We start from the raw sequence: 22,780 nt of genomic DNA on the forward strand, positions 1-22,780 counted from the left end.
GTTTTCAAGTAACAATGAATTTGAGGACTTAGCTCATCATATAATGGCTAATTCAGAGTCACAAGTTTTCAATTGACACCTTACAATGGCTGATTATACCGGCATCTAGACTTAAAGAGATGTGATAATTGGATGGATGTTATAACGTATAAGAACTTTGTTATAGGTAGGTCTATTCAAGCTCGCAGTTGTAGGAATTTCTATCGCTGTATTTAATCAAGTTGTGGACATTATTACATTCACTCTTGCCAGTGTAACAGTAATATTCTTAATATAAAAAAAAGAGAGTAACCGAACATGTAGCAAAGGGAAAATGAAGAGAACTAGACCGAATGTTTATAATGTCACTACTATTAACCTTATAGTAGAAGGTAAATGATTAGTTGACCTAAAACATTATAACATGCAAACTATCATCGGCGTTTTTCACAATGTTTAGAATTATGGCTTGGTGCTTTGTTGCTTATAGCTAGGGCTAGAAGGGGTTTCCAAGTATCGGGGTACAATAAAAATTGGAACCTGTGGAAGATATTATGCATGTTTTGACTTTCATATGTAATATTATTCAATCAAACTATACACCCTGAGAGACCTTTAACAGTTTAAAAAGTTTAACAAGAGACATAATCATGACACTTCAGATTTTAGACTCAAAAAGCCAAGAGGATTTCAACACCAAATGTTAGAGATGATATTAGCAAAATGCTAAAGATCTCGGTAACTACTAGCGCAATAGATGCAGAAGGAATATATTGCATTTCTTTGTTATTTGTAGTTGCTGTAAAATCTGGTCATACCTAATCTCTTGCCAAGTCTCCGGTTAAATGGTGAAACTAACAAGATGAGAATGGAACTACCTCTGCTGGAACTATTTCATCATAATGCATCGGCTCTTTCATTTCTATGTTTTCATCTTCTGCCGGGTCAACACATGTTTTTCAACAATTTCCACTTCGGTGACAAATGAAGTTATTATATTGACAAGAGGAAATATAATAATGTTGAAAGCTTGATTAAATACATGAATAGAAACTCCTATAGTTGCAAACACCATCGAATTTGCCCATGATAAAGTTATTATATATCATGGTGTCCATCCAATTATCACGTCTCTTGAATTATAGACGATAGACTACCTTTTGCCATCTTTCCAATAAATCAAGTATATCGTCATCATGCGCCAACTCTTTCATTTTTATCTTCTTAGTTAAGCATTGTTTAATGCTTTCATCTTCTATCAGGTCAACAGATGATTTTCCAAGAGTTTTCTTTTCGGCAACAAATAAAACTGTTACACTGGCAAGAGCGAATGTAATAATGTTCACAACTTGATTAAATACAGCGATAGAAACTCCTACAATTGCGAGCTCGAGTAAATCTACCTATAACAAAGTTCTTATACGTTATAGCGTCCATCCAATTATCACATCTCTTTAAGTCTAGATGTCGGTATAATCAGCCATTGTAAGGTGTCAATTGAAAACTTATGACTCTGAATTAGCCATCATAGAATGAGCTAAGTTCTCAAATTCATTGTTACTTGAAAACTATTCACACAAAAGTAAGTACCAGAACAAATAAATCAAGAAAACGACCATCTATTTTCCAAATGTTCCGCATTAAGAAGACAAGATAAGACTCCTGATGAATTCAAACACAAAAAACCCGAATAGTTTTCTAGTGAGCACTTACCTGTTTTCATCCAATAGAAGATCACTGTCATGTTGTTGCTCATCACGGATCCTTCTGTTATGGCTTCCAACATTGACCCGAACAATCGACGTGTAATTTGCATCTACGTGCATGTCCCCTTCCAGGATTCGAAGCACCTTCTCAAAAATGAAAAAGAAAAACGAAAGAAATGTTGATTCAATGTCTCTTTAAAACAAACCACTCAAAAAGTCTCTCCAAAACAACCAACAATTTCGATATGATTCAAGCATCTGACTCCAGCAGTAGGCACTCTCGTTCAGTGTGTACCTACAAACGTTTCCTAACTAACATGTGGCAACCATTTGGCATTCCATTGCTTTATCAAAGTCTTTACCTGTGACATGCGAGGTCTTGACTCAGGATCCCGTCGAATACAATGGGATGCAGCATGGAGAATGCAATAAACCTCTCACTATGAAAATTGATCTCCCAAGCAAGGGTCCATCAGTTCATGGATTGCATACTCTTCCAACAAGGGACATGCCTACGGAGAAGATTAGCAGAATATAGAAAGAGTCATGTTCCTGATAATCGAAACTCATACAAGTTGGGGATTGAAAATTCATTCACAGCATACCCACTCCGCCAGACACTGCTGGTCCTCGAGCCGATTAAGATCCTCTACTTTTCTTCCGGTCACCAGCTCCACCATTATAAGAAATACTCATTTAAAAACCAAGTTAACTCAACTGGTAAGTCAAATGATGAGAACGTAGACCTAGAATCAAATTCTAGATCATGTATATGATCATATAAAACCATGACATGCTATAGAAATCATGTGAAAAAACGTAGACTTAATCGTCATATGACAGTATGAATTAAGGAAGTGATAGGGTTAGCCGCCAAAGCCAAAAAAGCAGAAAAAGTGATCCCCGATATCTCTAAACCAAGTTCATCTACTCCGAACTCATGTCTGCAATCAATAATTGAGCATTAAAGAAGACAGATCCAACTTATCTATGTCATGACATGACTTGAACATTAAGTTTGTTTAAGTTTGACCAATTTTTCTAGAGAAATCTATGGATTCTAGACTCTAGAGAACTTGAGCAAGGAGCAACCGAAATAACTAAGTAACTTTGCTTGATCAACTACAACTGGCAAAGAGAAGTTTAAGTTGAAACGGTGCATATAAAGTCAATTAAGAAGTGAAGACAAAGTCAAAATACAACATGGAAATTGTGGACATGAGAAGCAAGTTTTGTAACATAACCGTTAACTAGTACAAAGTATTAGAAAAAATTAGTTGGTTGCCTTGTCAAAGTCTATTAACAAGTTTATATATGGCTCGGATGTACGACCTGTAATATAGTAAAATTGTGTACCACACAACTACTCAATAAAATATTTTATCCCTTGTCCTCATACTTATTGATCCTCTCTACTTATACACAATATTCAACCACACTTTCGTAAAATCCAAGAAGCGCCAATAACAAATATTACTTAAGAGCAAAATGATTGACAATAGAGCAGTGAGCTGGTTGGCGAGCCAATTTATTTTTACTTGGACTTCATTTGACTTGCGCCAAACATGTATTATATGAATAAATATCCAAGATTATTGGTACCATGAAAGATGATACCTGCCCATGCTAATTTAAATTGCGCGCTAAACATTATTCAGGATTTCATAATTCCTACTTTTTTTAATTACATTTGACTCAGTAGAGTGTTATTGAAAAATAATAGCTAGACTTATTAGTCTTAGCTGTATAAAGATACATCCAAAGTAGCCAAACCTTGCATCTCTGAAGAAAACGGAGACTAGAAGGTTGCACATGCTTCTTGATGGATGCTGATCACTTTTTTTTTTTGGTAACCGAGGTGTCCGGGCCAGCTTGCGCGCACCTCGACTATTCCTCGGGGGAGACTAGCACAGCAACCCACCGCCATGGCCCCCCACTTAAATCACAAGTGCTCAGCTGGGGAATCGAACCAATGCTGATCACTTTTCATCTGTCATTACCACAAGATCATACTGATGAGTGCCTTTAGGCATGTCCTTTGGAGTATTTAGATCAATCTCCTCAATGAAAAGCAATGTGAACATCCGAGTCCTTGGCTCTGTGCAAATTATTCACAAACCCAGACATGTCGTCATTCACTTTAAAACTAGTAGTAGAAGTACTGCAGAAGCAACTAATATTATTAGTGGAGAAGCTGCTCTCTCATTTCCCATCCATGCCGCAACCCATGGATTTGTAATGTGCTACCAGCCAGTGGGGAACTAGATACTCACTTCCTAAAAGCCCCACTTTTTTTGATAAAAAAAAAGCTCCACTTTTGCATGCTCCAAATTCAAACAGGGGAAGGTGAAAAACTCGACTCCTTCTCATGGGTCATAGCGGTTGTTAAGTATAGGGAACGGATCGAAATGTTTTGACGCACATACATTGTCCATCAAGGGAAGTGGTGGGGATGAGTCCGTGCATGTAGCTAAGATGTCATATTGTTCTTGAAAACTAGGCAAAATCCCTTCAGTTATGTCTCGTGGATGGGATATATTGTTGTCGTTTGGCCAGGATGTAGCAGAGTTCATCTTTAATCTCTTTTTTAGGGTAGAGTTCCAAAAATTCTTTATTTCGTTGTCGGTTGTTGCGGAAAGACATGCTACAGATCTGAATTTATAGTGACATGTGTAGTATGCATATATGAAATATTTAGGGGAAATAGCGTAATAGATTACAAGTTGCAGAAATTTTCTTCAACTCATATTTGAAAACAACCAACGATGGTTTAGTTAACAGCAATATAATTTGGTATTAACAGTGCTGAAACTGATCATCGAGACATTAAGTTGAAAAGCATAAGTTGGTTACCCATGATCTTATCCTAAGAATGACAAGGAATACGAGAATATTTCGGTATTAATTTGAGGTTGTGACATGAAAAATAAAGGTGACATGCAATGCAACTACATTCTTTTGGCTCAAATAATACTAATAATTTAGCAGTAAACAAAAAAATAAAAAAATCTACAACATGGACCACCATGGTAGCCTAAACCAAACTAAATTAAATATTTCCTCGAACCACCACTCTCGACCTTTGATCTTCGGAAAATTCATAACCATTTCCATCCTCGTTGGTTTCGAGCATCCATTTCAACACGCACTCAATCAAAGTGGTGAATCAACAAGTTCACCAATCAACAAACGATCAAGTAATTCAGCTTGAGAAGTTGATCCTATGCATGCTATTCGATCGACCCAGACACCCTATAATCAAACTAGAGGTTCGTTAACTATGGTTAATGATCATTAACCCCCACTTGCGCTCACAAGGCAGTAGACTAACACCATCAACCCCTAATTAAGCTCTAATTACCTTCTTACTCTACCTGCCGGAAGGCATGCCTAGAAGTCCTAACATTCATCCATGCATTCTTCACATGCAAAGCCGAGTAAAACATGCAATTAGGCACACAAGACAAACGGTAAACAAACAAGTGGGGGCACTAGTTACACTCAAAGGACAAGAAGTGACCTCTTTCGTAACCCAATATTTATTTTTTTTAATTTTCGGAATTTTTAATTTTTATTATTTATTATTTTTTATATTCTATCATTATTATTATATAAAACGGACCCGGGTCGGATCCTCAAGCCCCTGTCCGGGTAGAGACCGAACCCGGGTCTCGCTGGCCCGGGCCCTCAGTCTCAGCTCTTGAGCCCAGTGCGGCTAGCCCAACCCTCATAAAAACCTAAAGCTGCCCAGTCTTATTATCAGCCTAGCCTGCGCACCTAAAAATTAGACCCAAGACCACCTTGCCTACTCCGTCTAGCCCAATTGAAATCAAGCCCACTAAATCTTTTTGGCCGGACGCCAACAAAACTCCGGCGACGCTTGGCCCCCACGGACGGCCGACGTCACCAAACCGAAGAGATAAAAGTTGCCCCTCCGCGGCCTAAGCGCCGGTCGCCAGCCTACACGGCTTCCACCACAGAACGGCCACACAGACACGACACGCAAAAAGAAGTGACGTATCGAGAGACGAACGGCGATGAAAATCCACAAAACCATGATCTACGCGAGTTTGGTTCAGGCATTTGACCGAACACGTGGTGAGCATCAATCAAGCGGAGAACATTGACCCATTGAACAGTCGAGTTTGTCTCTAGGCTTAAAAAACAAACAACAATCATCACACAAAAGTAAATGGGGATGACCCGTTCAAAGCAAAGACACGCACGAACCGGAGGAGCCTCGGTCCGGCTTGGCGAAACAGGGCAAAACGGAGCAAAAACGGTTTCACGGGGACGAGCGTCTAACCACGGGGTTCCCTACTCCGCTCGGAGACGGTGGCCAAAGGCAGGCTCGAAGCGTATCGAGCTGTGGCCGACCGATCCGCAAGGCTTCCTGATGGATTTTCTTTGTGAAGATGGGCCGCCCATGATGGGCTAACCCAGCCCATGAAAGAAAGTAACTGCACTTGGCAGTTATTGTCTAGAAACAAAAGTGGGAACACACGTAAGAGTGTGTGGTGTGGCATTTTCATCATCAAAAAAAAAAACTCATTCTCACTAAAGGACAAAAGCAGAAGGGGCTTTGTTCAACAATTCAAGGATTGTTCTCTCTCTCAAGGCTGTGATAAGTGCATTTAATCTGTGGCAAAGAGGTATGTTCGTTTACGTGATATACTTCGAACGATCAGTGATTCAAGTATAGAATGGGCACGTTTTTCCGCAATTTTTGTATTATGTTTAAGAATCTGTTTCCTTCATTGGTATCAGAGCATGTGTTCTTGTTTCCTGATCGTTGCTAATGTGCATAACACGGAATATTGGCCGGAATTCGTGAAACGGCGCCGACGAACGCTCGGGTACGAAAACTGACACCGTCCGTACTGTTCGGAATTGTTTCTCGAAATTCCGTGAGATAAATTTCATTTTTGAAGGCATAGGGTCGTAGTGCTCATCGATACGAGCAAAATGACGGGTGGCACTCCGCCGGGGGGAGCCGCACGCGCCCACACGCCCCGCCGCAAGTGGCGGTCTCGTCGGCACGTGCGTGGCACGTGCATGGCGGTTCCTCCCCGCGCGCGTGCACCGCACGCGCCATGAGGGCGTGTGCGGCGTGGCTGACGTCACGCTGACGTCAGCCATGCGGTTGCCCAACCGAGTTTTCTCAGACCCGACCCGACCCGGATCCGACTTGACCCGATAGTCCACCCCGACCCGTAGACTTGACCCGTTGACCATTGACCGGCGTTGACCACCGTTGACCGGCGTTGACCGGCGGGAAAAAAAAAAAAAAGGACAGAAGGGGTAGAATGTGTTTCTTGAAATGTTGTACCTTGGATTATGAGTAATCCTTTCATTTTTTCTGCATTTGTTGTAGGAATAATGGTACGAAGATATCGAACCCCTATTATCCCTAGAACGGCGGCTGAAAAGAAGAAGCTTGAGAAACTAAGAATCAAGCTGGCTCTTTACCGGTGGGATGCTGATGATGACATGATGACACACATCATCAAGGTCAACCAAATGATACAAGATATCATTTGGAACGGTTTCGTAATGCTAGGGTATGTGATGGTCGGAGCCCTCAAATGCACCATTCCTGATGAGTTGGGAAGAATGATTGATAGGGTTTGGGACGCCTTAGAAGGTCCGAGCTATAAGATGATTGTGGAGCAATTCATAATAGAGTACATTCGGGTCGGGGCAAGGAGGACGTCAACCCGTACATTGAATCGGTCTCGGCGCAATACGTTGCCCGAATCTAGGGGTTTTCCGGGTGCCTCCATTTGGATGCCAAAGAAAATAAAATTTCCTGAGGTTTTTCATGAGTCATTTCCGGTTTATAGTAAGAAGATCACCACCTGATTGTGTTTATCTATTTTTCGTAAGCTCTTATGGATATGTTCACTATAAATTGGTGTTAAATATCTTGGGTGGATGGTTCTTTTTTATGTTGGTGTTTATGTTTATTTCCTATGATGGATTTGTTTCTCATGTAAATAGTTCTATAATGAATAGATGTTGACGGATATTTTCTGTTATGAATAGTTTATGGTGCTATTATATTATAATATCTGTCTTATTAATATTATCTGGTTGACTGGGAGTTCTAAAAGTTTTAGTAACTTTAAAGAACGTAATTTTACCTTAATGATTACATTAACGGTAATTTCACATTAGGTTTTTTGATGATGATTGGAAACATAATGAACTTTCGAATCTAAAGTCTATGTGAAATTATTCATTAATATAATCAGTTTGTGTAAAATTGATGCATAAATGAGTGGCATTAATAATTCGTGCATATATGTCTAAAATGTTCAGATACCATGGCTTCAGCATCAAAGAATATAGTTGCTGAACTAAACAAAGGAGAGAAGCTTAACGGTGATAATTATGAAATTTGGCATATGAAAATTCAATATGTGCTGGAAGAGCAAGAGGCTCTTGAAGCTCTTAACCTGGTTATGGTAGAGCCTGAAGACGGAAACACTGCACAACATAAGAGAGATAAGGATGCATTTGCTGTATGGAAAAGGAAGAACTCCCTTGCTCGCATCACGTTGCTGAGTAGCATGGAAAATGATGTCATGCGAGAGTTTAGGCGTTTTGAAAATGCTAAGGAGATGTAGGAAGCATTGGCAGCAAGGTTTGGTCATACATCTGTAACCAAACTTAGACAGCTCACTATAAGATTTGACTCATATAAGAAGCCACATGGTCAGTCCATGAAACAACATTTAAGGAAAATGTCAAACATGATTAATGAGCTGAAGGATGCTGGCCATGTTCTTACTGATGAGCAGCAAGTGCAAGCAGTGATTCGTTCTTTGCCTCAAAGTTGGGAGCATATGAAGTTGCACCTAACTCACAATGAGAACATCAAAACCTTTGAAGATGCCATGCGCCATCTTAGAGCTAGAGGAGGACCGCCTCCTGGCGGATAAGCCGGTAATTGACATTTACTATGCAGGTTCTAGCTCACAAGGGCCTTCGAGCTCTAAGCGCAAGCGTCCTGATTCGTTCAGAAGGTGGAGAGGTAAGAGAGCGAGTTCTTCGGGGAAGAAACCAAGAGATGAACAACACCAAAGAGGAAAGCGCCCTCATGAGAAAAAGATGTCAAGAGTGAAGTGCTACAACTGTAGCAAGAAAGGCCACTTTGCTCGCGATTGTCGTGAGCCAAAGAAGGTTAACTCATCTTGTATTATTGAGAACTTTGTTTATGTATCAAGTTCTATATTTCTAACTGAATCAAATCCTTTGTGGACTGTAGATTCGGGAGCAACAGACCATGTAGCGAAGGATAGAGAAGCCTTCGTAGAATTCCGACGAGTTCCAACGGGAACTAAATGGATTTATGTAGGGAACAACTCCAGAGCTGAGGTTAAAGAAATTGGCACCTGCCAGTTAATTATGCGTGGTGGACGCACTTTGTTCCTACATGATGTATTATATGCTCCGGAAATTCGTCGGAACTTAGTGTCTGTTTTAGTGTTGATTCGACTTGATTTTAATTTGAACTTCCATAACAATGGTGTAGACTTGTATTTAGGTACGAGTTATTATGGTTGTGGTTATTTTCTAGATGGTTTTATTGTACTGGATGTTGATTCTGTAAATGTCAATGTTTGTTATTCCCACTTCACGTCTTCTACTTCGTGTGATAATGATGTGAACGTATGGCATGCTAGGCTTGGCCATATAGGCCAACAACGAATGAATAGATTAGCCAAAGAAGGCTTAATGGGCAATATTGAAAAAGTCGACTTGCCCACTTGTGAACACTGCATAGCTGGGAAAACAACAAGGAAACCCTTTGGAAAAGGAACAAGAGCTGAATTTCCTTTGCAGTTAATCCATTCTGACATTTGTGGTCCAATGAATGTGAGGGCTAGACATGGGGCTGTTTATTTTATCACATTTATTGATGATTATACTCGATTCGGATATGTCTATTTGATTTCTCATAAATCTGAAGCTTTTAGTTGCTTCAAGATATTTATGAACTTGGTGGAAAATCAATTAGATAAGAAAATAAAAGCATTGAGATCCGATTGAGGTCGAGAATATCTATCTGATGAGTTCAGAAATTTGTGTGATGAAAAAGGGAATAGAAAGACAGTTGTCTATTCCCCATACTCCTCAACAAAATGGTGTTGCGGAAAGGAGAAACAAAACCCTACTAGAAATGGTTAGGTCCATGATGGCGCAGGCTAACTTACCAATCACCTTTTGGGGTGACGCTTTATTAACTGCTGCCTACATACTTAACCGTGTCCCTTCTAAATCAGTTATTTCCACTCCGTATGAGTTATGGACAAGTAGAAAACCCGATTTGAGTTTTCTGAAACCTTGGGGCTGTGCCGCTTATACACATGAATCTTCTCATAAGTATGGGAAATTAGGTCCTAGAGGTAAGAAGAGTATCTTCATAAGGTATTCGGAAACCTCAAAAGGATATGTATTTATAGGTGAGCAAGAAAGTGGGAGTATAACTGAATTTGAATCACGAGATGTCACATTCTTAGAGAATGAGTTTCCTAAGAAGGGCGAAATAGGTGAGAACTACTCACTATTTGAAACCTTGGATCCTGATAGTGAAATCGATAAAGTTCGTCCAAGTGGAAGCAATGTGAGAAGTGAGGAATTGAATTCGACTCAATCTCAATTGCAACCTTTTGATGAGACGATTCCGTCATTATCTAATCCAAGTGGGAGCATAATGGAGAATGATATATCACGTGTACAATCTCCCATACGGCGAACAAGTCGCAAAAGTATTCCTCAACGACGTTTTGACATTTAAGGGGAAACTTTCATGATCGCTCCACAAAATGAAGACGAGCCAAGAAATGTAAATGAGGCTCTAAATTGCCCTAACAAAGAAAAATGGATGATTGCAATGAAAGAAGAAATGGAGTCAATGAAGTCAAAGCATGTTTGGAAACTGGTTGATCTTCCAAAAGGACGCAAAGCTATTGGGAATAAATGGGTTCTCAAAATAAAACGCAAATCCGATGGCTCAATAGAAAGATATAAGGCTTGCCTAGTGGCGAAATGGTATAATCAACAGGAAGGAATTGATTATGAAGAAACTTTCTCTCCTGTAGTGAGATTTACCTCAATTCGCTTTATTCTGGCAATAGTGATAAGCATGGATCTTGAATTACATCAAATGGATGTAAAGACTGATTTTCTAAATGGAGAATTAGAAAAAGAAATTTACATGGAGCAGCCAGTAGGCTTCATTGTGAAAGGCCAAGAACAAAAAGTATGTCGACTTCTAAGATCGATATATGGCCTTAAGCAGTCTTCGAGACAATGGTATATACGTTTTCATAATGCCATAGTAGCGTTTGATTTTACAATGATTGATGAAGATCATTGCATGTATATCAAAAGATCCAAAGATCAATTTGTGATTTTATCATTATATGTTGATGATATACTGATTGCCGGAAGCAATATGGAGTTGGTTAATACTATTAAGAGTTGGTTATCGTCCAATTTTGAGATGAAAGATATGGGTGAGGCTGCATATATTCTTGGAGTTAAGATTTCAAGAGATCATTCCAAGAGATTATTGTCTCTTTCGCAACAGACTTATATAAATAAAGTTCTTGAACGATTTTGTATGCAAGACTGTAAACCCATGTATACTCCTATTGCAAAAGGTGAAGGATTGAGCCATAGGTTGTGTCCTAAGACTCCGCAAGAGAAGGAACAAATGAAACGTGTTCCTTATGCTAGTGCTATTGGAAGTTTAATGTACGCTATGATGTGTACAAGACCTGACATATGTTTTGCAGTTGGGATGGTAAGTAGGTACCAATCCAATCCAGGTCAAGCACATTGGAAAGCCGTAAAAAGAATCATGAGGTATCTAAAGGGTACTGCTAATTATTCACTGAGTTATCAAGGCAAGGATCTGCGACTTGAAGGCTACTCAGATGCTGATTGGGGAGGAGATTTAGATGAAAGGAAATCTACCTCTTGTTTTGTTTACTTACTGAATAATGGCGCCATATCTTGGAGCAGTAAGAAACAAACATGTATAGCATTGTCCACGATGGAAGCTAAGTTCGTGGCGTTGTCAGGAGCAGTACAAGAAGGTGTTTGGCTTAAGAGATTTTTGGATCATTTAGGTGTTGCTAAGAATGCTGAAAACTCATTGTTAGTCAATAGTGATAGTCAAGCAGCAATAGCATACACCAAAGATCCGAAATATCATGGCAAGACCAAACATATAGATACCAAGTATAACTTTGTCAAGGATATGGTAGCACGAAAGGATGTGAACTTGCAGTACATATCTACGCATAGAATGATAGCAGATCCTATGACGAAGTCAATTCCTAGAGATGTTTTCAATGGTCATGTAAAATCTCTAGGACTGCGTAGATGCTGATGTACTGAATATTGTAATTTCCCTGAATGTTCACATTTAAATGAAATTGTTATATCATTATTAATGCCTATGAATTTATTTAATATTTATGCATCTTAATGCTTAGTGCATTATATCGAGAAAGTATGTCTGACAGATGAGATTAGCCCACTTACACGGGTAATCGCCTCTATTTACTGTGCGATAAATAGAGATGAGACAATTTTTAGGCTTATTATCTAGGTGATAATCGAGAGCTCAAGCTTAAAATAAAAATGTTGCCTTAGCTAAGTGCCAAGATGAGGACATAACATTTACTATGTCCGAAAGTAAAATAACCCACATATTTTACTTTATCTGTCTTTGATGCCAGATGTGAGTTCTAATGGATTCTTTAGAGGAGTAGATACGTGAACTCAAGTTTAGACATTAGGTATGTCTGAACTATCATCTGTACGGTATTGAATGTAAAGACATACGCTCCACAGGAAAGGCGTTAATACCGTAATACGTATTTCATACTACGTATGCATAAGACGACCGATAAGAGTGGCAAAAGTTTTTGATCTCAACTTTATGCCGTGTGAGACTCTTGAGAATATGAGTTCCTCATTTAGTGCCCTCACGACTCTAACTTATTCTCAAAGTTTCTATTCAGTGTTCGCTATCTTAGGATGTTGCCAATGGTCATGAATGATTCGATCTAATGGGGCATTTCTAGAAAAGCGAGCTGAACTGAAATAGAGAGATTGAAGCAAAGAGGAAGATCAATTTATTATGATGTCACATTCTATGTTTGTATTCACAGGTCGACCAATTATGATTTTAAGTAAATCATATTTGTGAATACAATATACGAGATACTAAAAGAGATCAAAGGGGATATAAATGTGATGATTGATCTAGGGATCGCATATTATATCTACTCGGAAAACGTTGTACCCAATTTTGGTCATTATGTATTCCTAACGGATGCATCGCAACGAGCTCTCGAAGTATCTTTGGTCGCACGGATTATTTGCTAGTATGAATATTGCAAAGAAGAGAGAGTTAATGTTTAGCCCACCATGTGCGAGTGAGAGATGATGAATTTTCTTTGTGAAGATGGGCCGCCCATGATGGGCTAACCCAGCCCATGAAAGCCCATGATTGGCTAACCCAGCCCATGAAAGAAAGTAACTGCACTTGGCAGTTATTGTCTAGAAACAAAAGTGGGAACACACGTAAGAGTGTGTGGTGTGGCATTTTCATCATAAAAAAAAACTCATTCTCACTAAAGGACAAAAGCAGAAGGGGCTTTGTTCAACAATTCAAGGATTGTTCTCTCTCTCAAGGCTGTGATAAGTGCATTTAATCTGTGGCAAAGAGGTATGTTCGTTTACGTGATATACTTCGAACGATCAGTGATTCAAATATAGAATGGGCACGTTTTTCTGCAATTTTTGTATTATGTTTAGGAATCTGTTTCCTTCACTTCCGAACCGAGATCCTCGGGGGGCAAGAGGGGTTCGAGCGGGATTGAACGGACTCACCTTCGAAGAACGAGAACAATGGAAAGAGCTTGGGGCCGCCGGGAACCGCGAGCGAAGGGACGCCAGACGGTGATGATGGCCAATCCAGCATGGCCGAGCGAAGGGAACGAGGGCGAGAGCGATGGTTCACAAGAATGCTTCCTCCCTCTCACCGGTCTCTGGTCTTTCCCTCTTTGTCTCCGGTCAACTCCCTCTCCGCTCTTTCTGACGCTCTCTGCAGGCGGTTGGAGGGGAATTCTCGCCATTTACATTGGGACACGCGTCCTTCCCCCGCTCATCGCTCACCCTCACGACCTTGCTGCTGCTCGAGCTTGTGAGAGAGAAAGTTGGGAGGGAAGAAGGCCGGGCCGAGAGAAAGAGAGAAATGGGCGGAGGAAAAGAGCGAGGGAAGAAGTGGGCCGCCAAAGAGGCTACACGCAGTATTACTATTCACGATCCATAATTGGCAAAGTGCGAGCCACAGCGACCTTTGCCTTATCGTGCCAAAGCATTCGAAACTTGAACGAACCAAGTCGACAGAAGTCGTAGGTTTCACTGCTCAGCAAAAAATATTCCCCACAAGAATGTGGTCCCCCAGATTCCTCAACCTGTCTTTGTATCAGCTGCAAAAGGTTCGCCCAGCATGCTCTTCTGTCGGTTGTCAAGTGATGGTCCTTTCAATCACCCTTGCAGCACTCTCCCACTGCACGGCATTGACAGGTCCATCATCGTTCCATTACACAAACATATCCAACAGAAGGTAAGTAGATAGAAGAAAACGTGCCGACAACCAAATAAAGGGATCGACTGTGCATCACCCTCCGGGCCTCACATCTCTTCTCACAGTTCACACATCATAACCTGCACATGCATCGCATTGACCATTGCAACTATGTCTGTGACCTGAGAGGATCAATGCCAGTGGTATTATAGAGACTTACAGTTCACATGTTCAATTAAAAACCTTTGACAGAGATTAGCTCAACAGACGGGTAGGGAATAACGAGCACATAGAAAGAAAAAAGGATCTAGCCAGTTTATTTCCTAACATGCTATGAGCAGTATCATGAAATAAATAACTAGGGTAAAAGAGGGCTGCTAACAAAGTGAGCACACCTCATTCGATAATGACCAGTAACTGAAGCATTGCCCATATGCAGGTGCTGGAGCACAGAAGCAGTAACCTGGAATCAGAAGATTTAAACATATAATTTAGAACGGTGAAGGACAACATAAACAAACAATGCAGAACTCTAAAAAAATGGAAAAGGTGAGTATTTTACACAAGAATATATCATCCTCAACAAAATAATAACAAATAAGCTACAGCACAGGCGTTCGCAAGCCACAGGATAACAAAATCAGAAAATATGAATCACCACTTAAGCCATGAGACATGCAAAGCAAAGTATTGCTAATATATAACCAACAAAAGACAAAGGCAGCGTGCAACAATCTACTGACATTCGTCGACATTCCTTCCATTAATAGTTAGTTTCGTCTCGACAGCACCATGTCCACCTGGTTATCCAATTAAAATGTTAATGGAGTGCATTAACAGTATTTTTAGCAGCAGAATGAAAATTGAGAGCAACAGCCTCTCGGACAATGCGAATACCTGCTAAAGTTTGATAACCTCTCAAACTACTTCCAACTGTAATTTATTTCATAACTCACACCATGATGGTGAGGGAGTTTTCACCACCACTAATATGTCCTCTTCCTCAGTAAAAACATTACTGCTGTACAAAATATTCCATCAAAGTCCACACACACTTCCCCTTTTAAACTAAAATACTATAAGAATCTTCCTCAAGACACAGTCACCCCATTTTCCTCCTCGGATTGCATAAGACTTCTTGCCAAATGCGACTTGTGCTCCTGTTTATCTCTTCCCATCAAAACAACCAAAGCAATACACTTGAAGTGCCGCTGTTCGTCTCTGATCCAAACATTAAATTTTTCTTCCCAGAGATGTCATCAATCATATCAACCAGACATTTAGTCTCTCAAAAATTGCATTGCATAACATTAGCTATGTAAAAAGATCAAGAAGCAAAACAGCTTCCGATATAGTAAAAAAAAAAAAGGGAAATCCTTCGGTCCAGCATATGGGCAACTTGATGGGGCAAACAAAAGTCGGTTTGCTAGCAGCTAACCCTTTTTTCCGACTAGAACCAAGTAATCTGGGAATGAAAAATGCTACAACTTTTTACCTAAAAAAACAACAAACTCTACCAGTTATTCTTGTTTGGGTTAACATCAGATTTAGTTATATCTTCCACGTATCCATGTGTGAGAGTAACCACAACCAAGGAAAACAAATGCAGAAATAACACGGTAGTGGACAATATCTTAAACGCACAGTACTTATTTGATCATGAAATGATCCTGTCGCATCAAAGTTGAATATCATTCAGTTAGAAGGCACAAGCAATGAATACCTGGCTGCTGCTTCTCAGCAACGGAATGAGATGAATAGAGCTCTTAAATTTGAAAATTTCTTTGAAAGGAGAAATCAAGGGCACAAACTTCACCAGCTAAAACCGTTCATTCAATCTATTCAACTGCCCAAATTGATGGGGACAGTCATACTCCTAAATCGCAACAACTTCATACTAGAAGCACAAGAAACTTTTCTTATCTTTTGTGAGAGGCACAGAGAGATAGCTGCTATCTCTAGATGTTACAAGTCTGGTATCATACTAAAGGAGGTTAACATATGACCCAGAATATTTTACATAGATAAAATTTCTGCCGTAAGTCAGCCTTCAGACATACCAAGACCAACAACCCAAATTGGAGAAAGTAATCTCCCTCAGTTGAAAGCCAGAATTAGTACTGGCCAACTTCTCAAGCCTCGAAACAGATGAATATTCTACAGCCCAAACTAGGCCACAAACAAAAGCAAGCTACAGGAATCGATAAGGGAAATCAACCGAGACTCTGAGCACAAAGAAGAGTTGATTGTGATAAAAGGTCCCACAAATCATGGAAATGGGTCACAAAAAACATGGTGGCCTACATAGTGAGCTTAAACCACTTCACTCCATTTATATGTCATGGAAAAGCTGAAGATGGAATACGGAATTCAGAAACTTCTTAGGTGATATACAGACTTCACATGTCATTCTCAACCTATATTCTATCACCTGTCTTACATAGCCAAATTAGTCAAATATGAGGTTGACACCCTGTTAAAATTAGTAGAGGCTGACGACTACGATGTGGTTTTTGCAGGGTCGATGACTAAGATATGTTTTTGGCAAGGTGATGACTGAGATCACTCATCCAATCCTATTAATCTAAAGAATACCACAAACCTTGAACGTCTAATTTGCTGAGCCAAAGGCTGCACTCAAAATGATGTATCAGATCACACATAGACGGTGACATTCTCAAGGAATACTCACTTCATAGAGTCCTTATGATCTTAGAATTATTGAAGTCGGACATATCCGTGACATATACCTCTAAAAACCTACCACCAGGGTTGGGATGTACCAATCTAAGGAACTTGACCAAAAGCTAGCATGTCATATTAAATAATGGAAGGTCCAATAACACAGTTATCAGTTAAGCAATTGTTAGCGATGAACTTTACACCAAGATCGTTAAAGAATTTAAGAGAAGAGCCAGACCACCGCATCAAAAGCGACAAAATTATATAGAAGACCATCATTAAATAACAAAACGTCCAGTACAACTTCAGGCAGCATATAATGGAGGCAAACCCCCCAAGAGTACAATGACAACTGGAAAGCCAGACCTAATAATCTATCTGGTGAGTTGCAGCCTAAGGGAGCAGTTATAACTCAGCTTACATCGATATGCAAATCTAGTCTATCTGTGTCCAGGAGGAGCATATGCACCCCAAGCAGCAGGCATGTGTCCAAATTGGGTGTAGCCTTCCAGACCAGCAGGAACCTGGAATTCGAAGATAAAGCATGTTACAAGTGAAAATACTTAACCAGCATATAAACATACCTTATCAGATGCAGACATGACCAAAACAAATGTTAACAAAAAGACAATAGAAATATTTCTAACAAACACACATACAGGATTAAGGCCATAGCCAGCTGGATAAGGGTTTCCGGCATAACTAACTTCAGGATTGTTGTTAGCTGCGTTGTGGCCTGCACATACAGAGACAAAGAATTAAATGGTTGAACAACAGAGAAACAGGGACCATTTCTGGCGGAGCAATTAAATGTAAAAGACGGTAATAACTTCATTTTCACGTGTTGAAGATGCCACGTAATGACACTTGAAATTAACTCAGTAGACAATAATGTTCGTAGAACTATGTAACCTGATCATATTAGGCAATAAATATCCATAGCTTCTTCATCTACTTTACATGAGTATCAATTGAGGTGGCCAAAAGCAACCCATGTTTAAATATAGCACTAGTAATACAATAAATAGGATTTATTGTTTATATCTACCGTTAGCTGGCCAAAAGCAACTCATGTGGAGTCTCAAAGTAAAACCCCGATTAATATTACTATCAAGAAAAAGATCATGCTTGCAAATCAAAGAAACAAGACAAGGACCTTTAATAGATGGTTTGAAGAAAAAGCATTTCTTGCATTTTCTTCGCAGAAACTATTTATTAAATGGAGTGTATTCATTCCCTCTTTAACATCAAGCGCATGCATATATGGAGAAGATATCGATATGTATATAGGAAAAAAGCTTCCGTATGGCAAATGAGCATGAATAGTCATTAAAGGGGAGTCGACTTCAGGTTTGGCAAACAATTAAGAATATACACTCCACAATTTATAGATTTCTTTTCAGGGCTTCTATAGTACTTGATATGTAGGGATGGCAATGGGCAGGTAGAGTGCCTGACCCTCCCAGACCGTAATAGGGCTTAAACAAGTTGCTCTTTAGAGTTGTGGGACGAGATTGCGATAACACTTGCATAACCCTACACGGTTTGGGACAGGTTTGTGATTTGCCTTGCGGGTACTTCCCAATCCAAACCCAGGAGCCATTGTCAATTATGTTATTTTATATACCCAAAAATAGAATTAATTCATATGCATCTACATTTTTCTACAATATCCACAATTTTTCTTTTACTTTTCATAATTGTTGAAAATTTATAAAACTTCAACGGGTTGGTTGTATAATCAAGATTTCAAAATTCTGGATGTATTATTTATTAGTGTTAGATAATTTTTACCACCAAAACACGTAGAGATATCTGATTGTTACCCGATGATTGTGGGATGGGTTGGGGACTTTATTTCCAAAGTCCTATAAGGCTTGCAACGGGTTTGGAACATAAGGAGAAATTTCTTGGGACGGGTTTAGGACAAGATTAGCCGCCCCAAACCCATCCTGTTGCCATCCATTCGATATGACCCAATAAAGTCTTGATAAGCACTAATTCTTCCCTGTTTCAATAAATCTCTTTGTTGACTGAGAAATGCCTTGCATATATGCTCTTCAATCAATAACCGATATAAACCCCTTGACAAGAAGCCTTGTTGAAACATCTTTGAATGTTACCTTTTTCCTTTCTTTTTATTTAAATCCAGCTGTCAACAATGCTTCATAGGCATCACCAGAAACTGTAGATTTTGATCATTAACTAAAACCTAATTTGAAGAGTCATTGCAGCCACTTCCCATAATTCTCAGTTTCCTCCTTTGTCTAATAAATGGATTTATCTTCTTTTTCCTTTTAATTTTTAGGTTATCAGATTAAAACTTGAAGTGAAAGCGGGGTCATGTGGATTCTTCTTGACAATACCGTTCCTTTGGTTCTTCTAAGTGAAATGGAGTTCGGATATTTTTTCCCTTTTCCCTTCGTATAGATCATGTGGCACCGTTGCATTACTAAAATTTCCTTTCGTAGACTAAAAAGTTAAAGCAGGCGGGAAAATACATTTGTAAGAGGCATATCTATATCAAAGTTTTGGGGGGAACGAGGTACTCTATATGTCACCAAAGCTGCACATAATTAGGCAACATGGAGATCTCTTCCTCTAGCAGCTTTATTTACTAAGGAACTATTCAGCTACACCTCTTACAGAGTTCCTCTGCTCTTTCATGCAGTTATTGGCTGCCTGATCAGTGACATTGCTTTAAGGTTCAAAATTACCATAATTTCTAAGCAGGGCAACGTTTAGGAATTAATTCGAAACTCAAAACTGATAAAGAATTATTTATACTTAAGTAATTTGTATATAGATGGGCAAGATAGCATAACTTTATGCCAAGATTCTCCTAAAATAGAACAATTGCAACAAAATTTTCTTTCAAGTAAAGGTTGGACTTTGTCATGCGCAATGTCTATGCAAGTTGCATAAGGATTTAGCTCATGCAAATTTGACCAGTTACTTGGAGTTCCTTGATTGCAGTATACAATGTTCTTAACACATTTAATTAGCAAAGTTAATTTGCTGTTTTTGAAATTTAATTCATTCTGAGACACATGATCTACTTGGAGTTCTTGAATTTTTTTTTTTTTGGGTCTTTTTGGGGATGAGAGGGGGGAAAAGATCAGACCCAAGACCTCTTGGATCTCGGTAAAAACCAGAACGACAGATTTCAGCAAAAGTACTTATTCCTCCCTTCCAAAATTTTTCCTATACTAATAGCTGAACTTGAAACTGCGCACCTTTGAATATATATTCCCAGCAAAATTAATGGAAAACTAATCTATGCAACTTAGGGAAGCACACTAGGTTAGTTATTCAACAGGATCATCTTTGTCTTCATTATATGTCCATCACCAATTTCAGTAAAATCCAATCAGTTATTCTTCTGGGAAAGGAAAATGAATGAAAGATGCTATAAGCCCAATTACTTCTCCAGCACCCATTTTTACAAGAAATTCTCATATTCTAGGACAAAAAAAACCTCTTGTTTTACCGGTTCATCCATTCAATAGAAAATCTTGGCAATAACTTAATCAGTTGAAGACGATGAAAGCTTATTCCTTCACATCCATGATTCCAACACCGGAATGCCTACTTGAAGCCAGTCGACCAAGTTCGATTCAACATAACTTGCTAATTATTGAAATATGAAACTGCTAGAAACCAAAACAGAGTATGAAAAAAATCACAAAGAAAAGTACCTGGATTGCCAACAGCAGCAGCAGCACGAGCTCTCTTCTCTGCATTAGCAATCTCCGCTCGAAGCTTCTCCAACTCACGGGCCATGGAAATCAAATTCTGCTCCATCACCTGACCATGCTCATAATTGTCGGCACTACCTTTCTTTTCATACTCAATAGCAGCTCTGGACACCAAAAAAACATGTACAAAATCAAACTTCCACGCTGGAAAGCAGCCCTTCAAGAGGAGAATAGACGCATGACCATAAATCCATACCTAGCACGCTGTACCTCCTGCTTCATGGTCTCAATCTCTGCCCGCAATGCTGGCACCTGCTGTAGGTCGGCCGTCATCCTAGCCAAATCTTGAGTCATTGCTTGCACCTGCCCACTAAGCTCTTGTCTAACACCCGTAAGCTCCTTAATATCTGCATTGACCTGAACAAGCTCACCCCTCATAGCCTCCACAGCACGCAGATCCACTTCTAGCCTCACTGATTTATCATACAACTCCCTCATCCGAACATCCTTTTCTGCTCGTAAGGAATCCGAGATCTGCACCATCTTTTGTAACTCATACTGGGCGGCTTCCAGTTCCTGCTTAAGCGCAACATGCGTCGCGGCCAACCTCTGATTATCAACCAAAAGACCTTGAATTTCTTCATGTTGGGCAGCAAGACGCTCCTCGATAATGGCAGGGTGAGGAGGCCGCCTTCCCAGGCCTATCCCAAGTTGGGATTCGCGCAATTCCTCCAGTAAAGCTGGATGCGGCATTGCACCTAGGCCTCTACCAAATGGAGGCTCCCGGATGGAAGGGGGAAGCCCCGCACGAGGAGCACCTTTCGGTGGAAGAGGTGGACCCCGATTTCTTCCCGACATTCTCCGTCTCTCTCTCTCTCTCTCTCTGCGTTTTCTGACAGCACAACAAATGCAATATCAAGAAGAGATGAATACGGCCTTCTAACCGAATCAACGGATATTTGCCAGCAAATTCAATCGCAGGAACGGAGAAAGCGAGAGCGGATGACATCGATATCAACATCGAGCATGCAGAAACCATCCCCATCTAGTCATCCCGAACATCAGATCACGTGAATTTCGATCGATGAAGCTTTGACCGAACGACAAACAACTACTCCAGGAGCCCAAAAAAAAAGAACAAACGCGACAAAAAAGGCGGGCACGGGAAAGATTGAGCAATGACACAAAGGCCAGTTAACAAGCAGGTGCGATTCGATTGAGAACAATCGGTTGCATAATCTACTGCTGCTTTCCCCAACCTGACCGAAACGCGACCGAGGATTCGATTCGACGGAAACCGACCGCTAACGAATACAACGGCGATTGTACCTTAAAAAGACCGTAGAAATAATCATAAGCGAGGGGAGATTAAGGACCTTGCTGGAGGTGTGGCAGCGATTGGAAGAGTCAGGAGGAGGATTCCCCGTCTGCTGGAGTTGATTCTACGAGCGAGACAGAGAGGGCGACTCCAGCTTTGTTTGTAGTAATAGGAGTCTGTAAAACCCTGCAAGGTTAGGTTAGTTTTCTTACTCCACGATTGTTTCGCAAAAATACGATGTTTTTGAAAAATATTTTTTAAAATGCCACTTGTCAGAAAAATGATCATATATTTTCGATATCCGGCTAAAATCTTGAAAATCTTATTTTAATCTTTTTCTCTTTTTCCTTCTTTCTCGGCCTCGATTGTAGTGATCGGCCACGGACGAGAGGGACAAGCTCACCCTAGGCCAGCGAGATCGAGCTCACCCAACAGAAACGTTCGGACCGGATTGGTTCAGTCCGATTTCCACTTCAATAAAATTGAAACCGGTGATTTTCGATTCGATTTCCGGTTCCAGGGTAGAACCCCTCACTCGCACCGCATGAACCAGAACAATTATTATTTTTTTATTTCTGAAAAATCTTAAAAGAAACTTTAACCCTCTTTACAATCACGCTCGCGCTTTTCCTCATTCCCTCTCGCTTTCTCTTTCCTCTTGGCTCTCACGCTTCCTTCACAATCAAAACCCTAATAGCTCTTTCCCCCTCACACCTCTCTCGCTCGATTGTCACTCACGACTCTCTCAGTTACTCTCTCGCTTGACTCTCGGATGGTGCCA

The 22,780-nt window shown here is 40.1% G+C and overlaps 1 protein-coding gene, 1 long non-coding RNA gene and 1 pseudogene across 4 annotated transcripts; all 3 read right to left on the minus strand.

Annotated features, from left to right (window-relative positions):
* Nucleotides 1-1,481: 1,481 nt before the first annotated feature.
* LOC130138238 (uncharacterized) lies at nucleotides 1,482-3,520 on the minus strand. The gene is made up of 2 exons (XR_008816631.1): nucleotides 2,291-3,520; nucleotides 1,482-2,197 (listed from the first exon to the last, which is right to left on the minus strand). It is a non-coding gene; the product is annotated as an uncharacterized LOC130138238 (long non-coding RNA).
* A 143-nt stretch (nucleotides 3,521-3,663) lies between these two features.
* Nucleotides 3,664-13,846, minus strand: LOC115663907 (uncharacterized; annotated as a pseudogene).
* Nucleotides 13,809-22,059, minus strand: LOC115666177 (protein FLX-like 1). Of its 3 annotated transcripts, XR_008816630.1 has the most exons (6): nucleotides 20,938-22,057; nucleotides 20,682-20,845; nucleotides 17,643-17,719; nucleotides 17,405-17,507; nucleotides 14,697-14,764; nucleotides 13,809-14,283 (listed from the first exon to the last, which is right to left on the minus strand). XR_008816630.1 is itself a non-coding variant. In XM_030587966.2 (4 exons), exons 1-4 carry the CDS (start codon nucleotides 21,537-21,539, stop codon nucleotides 17,424-17,426), a joined length of 927 nt encoding a protein of 308 aa, XP_030443826.2. In that variant the 5' UTR covers nucleotides 21,540-22,056; the 3' UTR covers nucleotides 17,224-17,423. The 3 variants fall into 3 exon arrangements, 2 of the variants coding, with proteins under 2 accessions (XP_030443826.2, XP_056167657.1); XM_030587966.2 differs by lacking the exons at nucleotides 13,809-14,283; nucleotides 14,697-14,764 and having other exon boundaries at nucleotides 17,224-17,507; nucleotides 20,938-22,056; XM_056311682.1 differs by lacking the exons at nucleotides 13,809-14,283; nucleotides 14,697-14,764; nucleotides 17,405-17,507; nucleotides 17,643-17,719 and adding an exon at nucleotides 20,375-20,571 and having other exon boundaries at nucleotides 20,938-22,059.
* Nucleotides 22,060-22,780: the final 721 nt, after the last annotated feature.

This window comes from Syzygium oleosum, unplaced genomic scaffold (genome assembly GCF_021117445.2).
Source record: "Syzygium oleosum isolate NSW1041296 unplaced genomic scaffold, Sole_v2.1 Sole_v2.05, whole genome shotgun sequence".
Classification (NCBI taxonomy): Eukaryota; Viridiplantae; Streptophyta; class Magnoliopsida; order Myrtales; family Myrtaceae; genus Syzygium; species Syzygium oleosum.

Bases quoted from the DNA above. Each gene is read 5' to 3' on its own strand.
- LOC115666177 (XM_030587966.2), bottom strand. From the start codon at position 21,539: ATGTCGGGAAGAAATCGGGGTCCACCTCTTCCACCGAAAGGTGCTCCT. The intron at 20,846-20,937 runs GTATGGATTTAT...TTTGGTGTCCAG, and splicing joins CAGGAGGTACAGCGTGCTAG to AGCTGCTATTGAGTATGAAA. The intron at 17,508-17,642 runs GTATGTGTGTTT...TTCGAATTCCAG, and splicing joins CTGGCTATGGCCTTAATCCT to GTTCCTGCTGGTCTGGAAGG.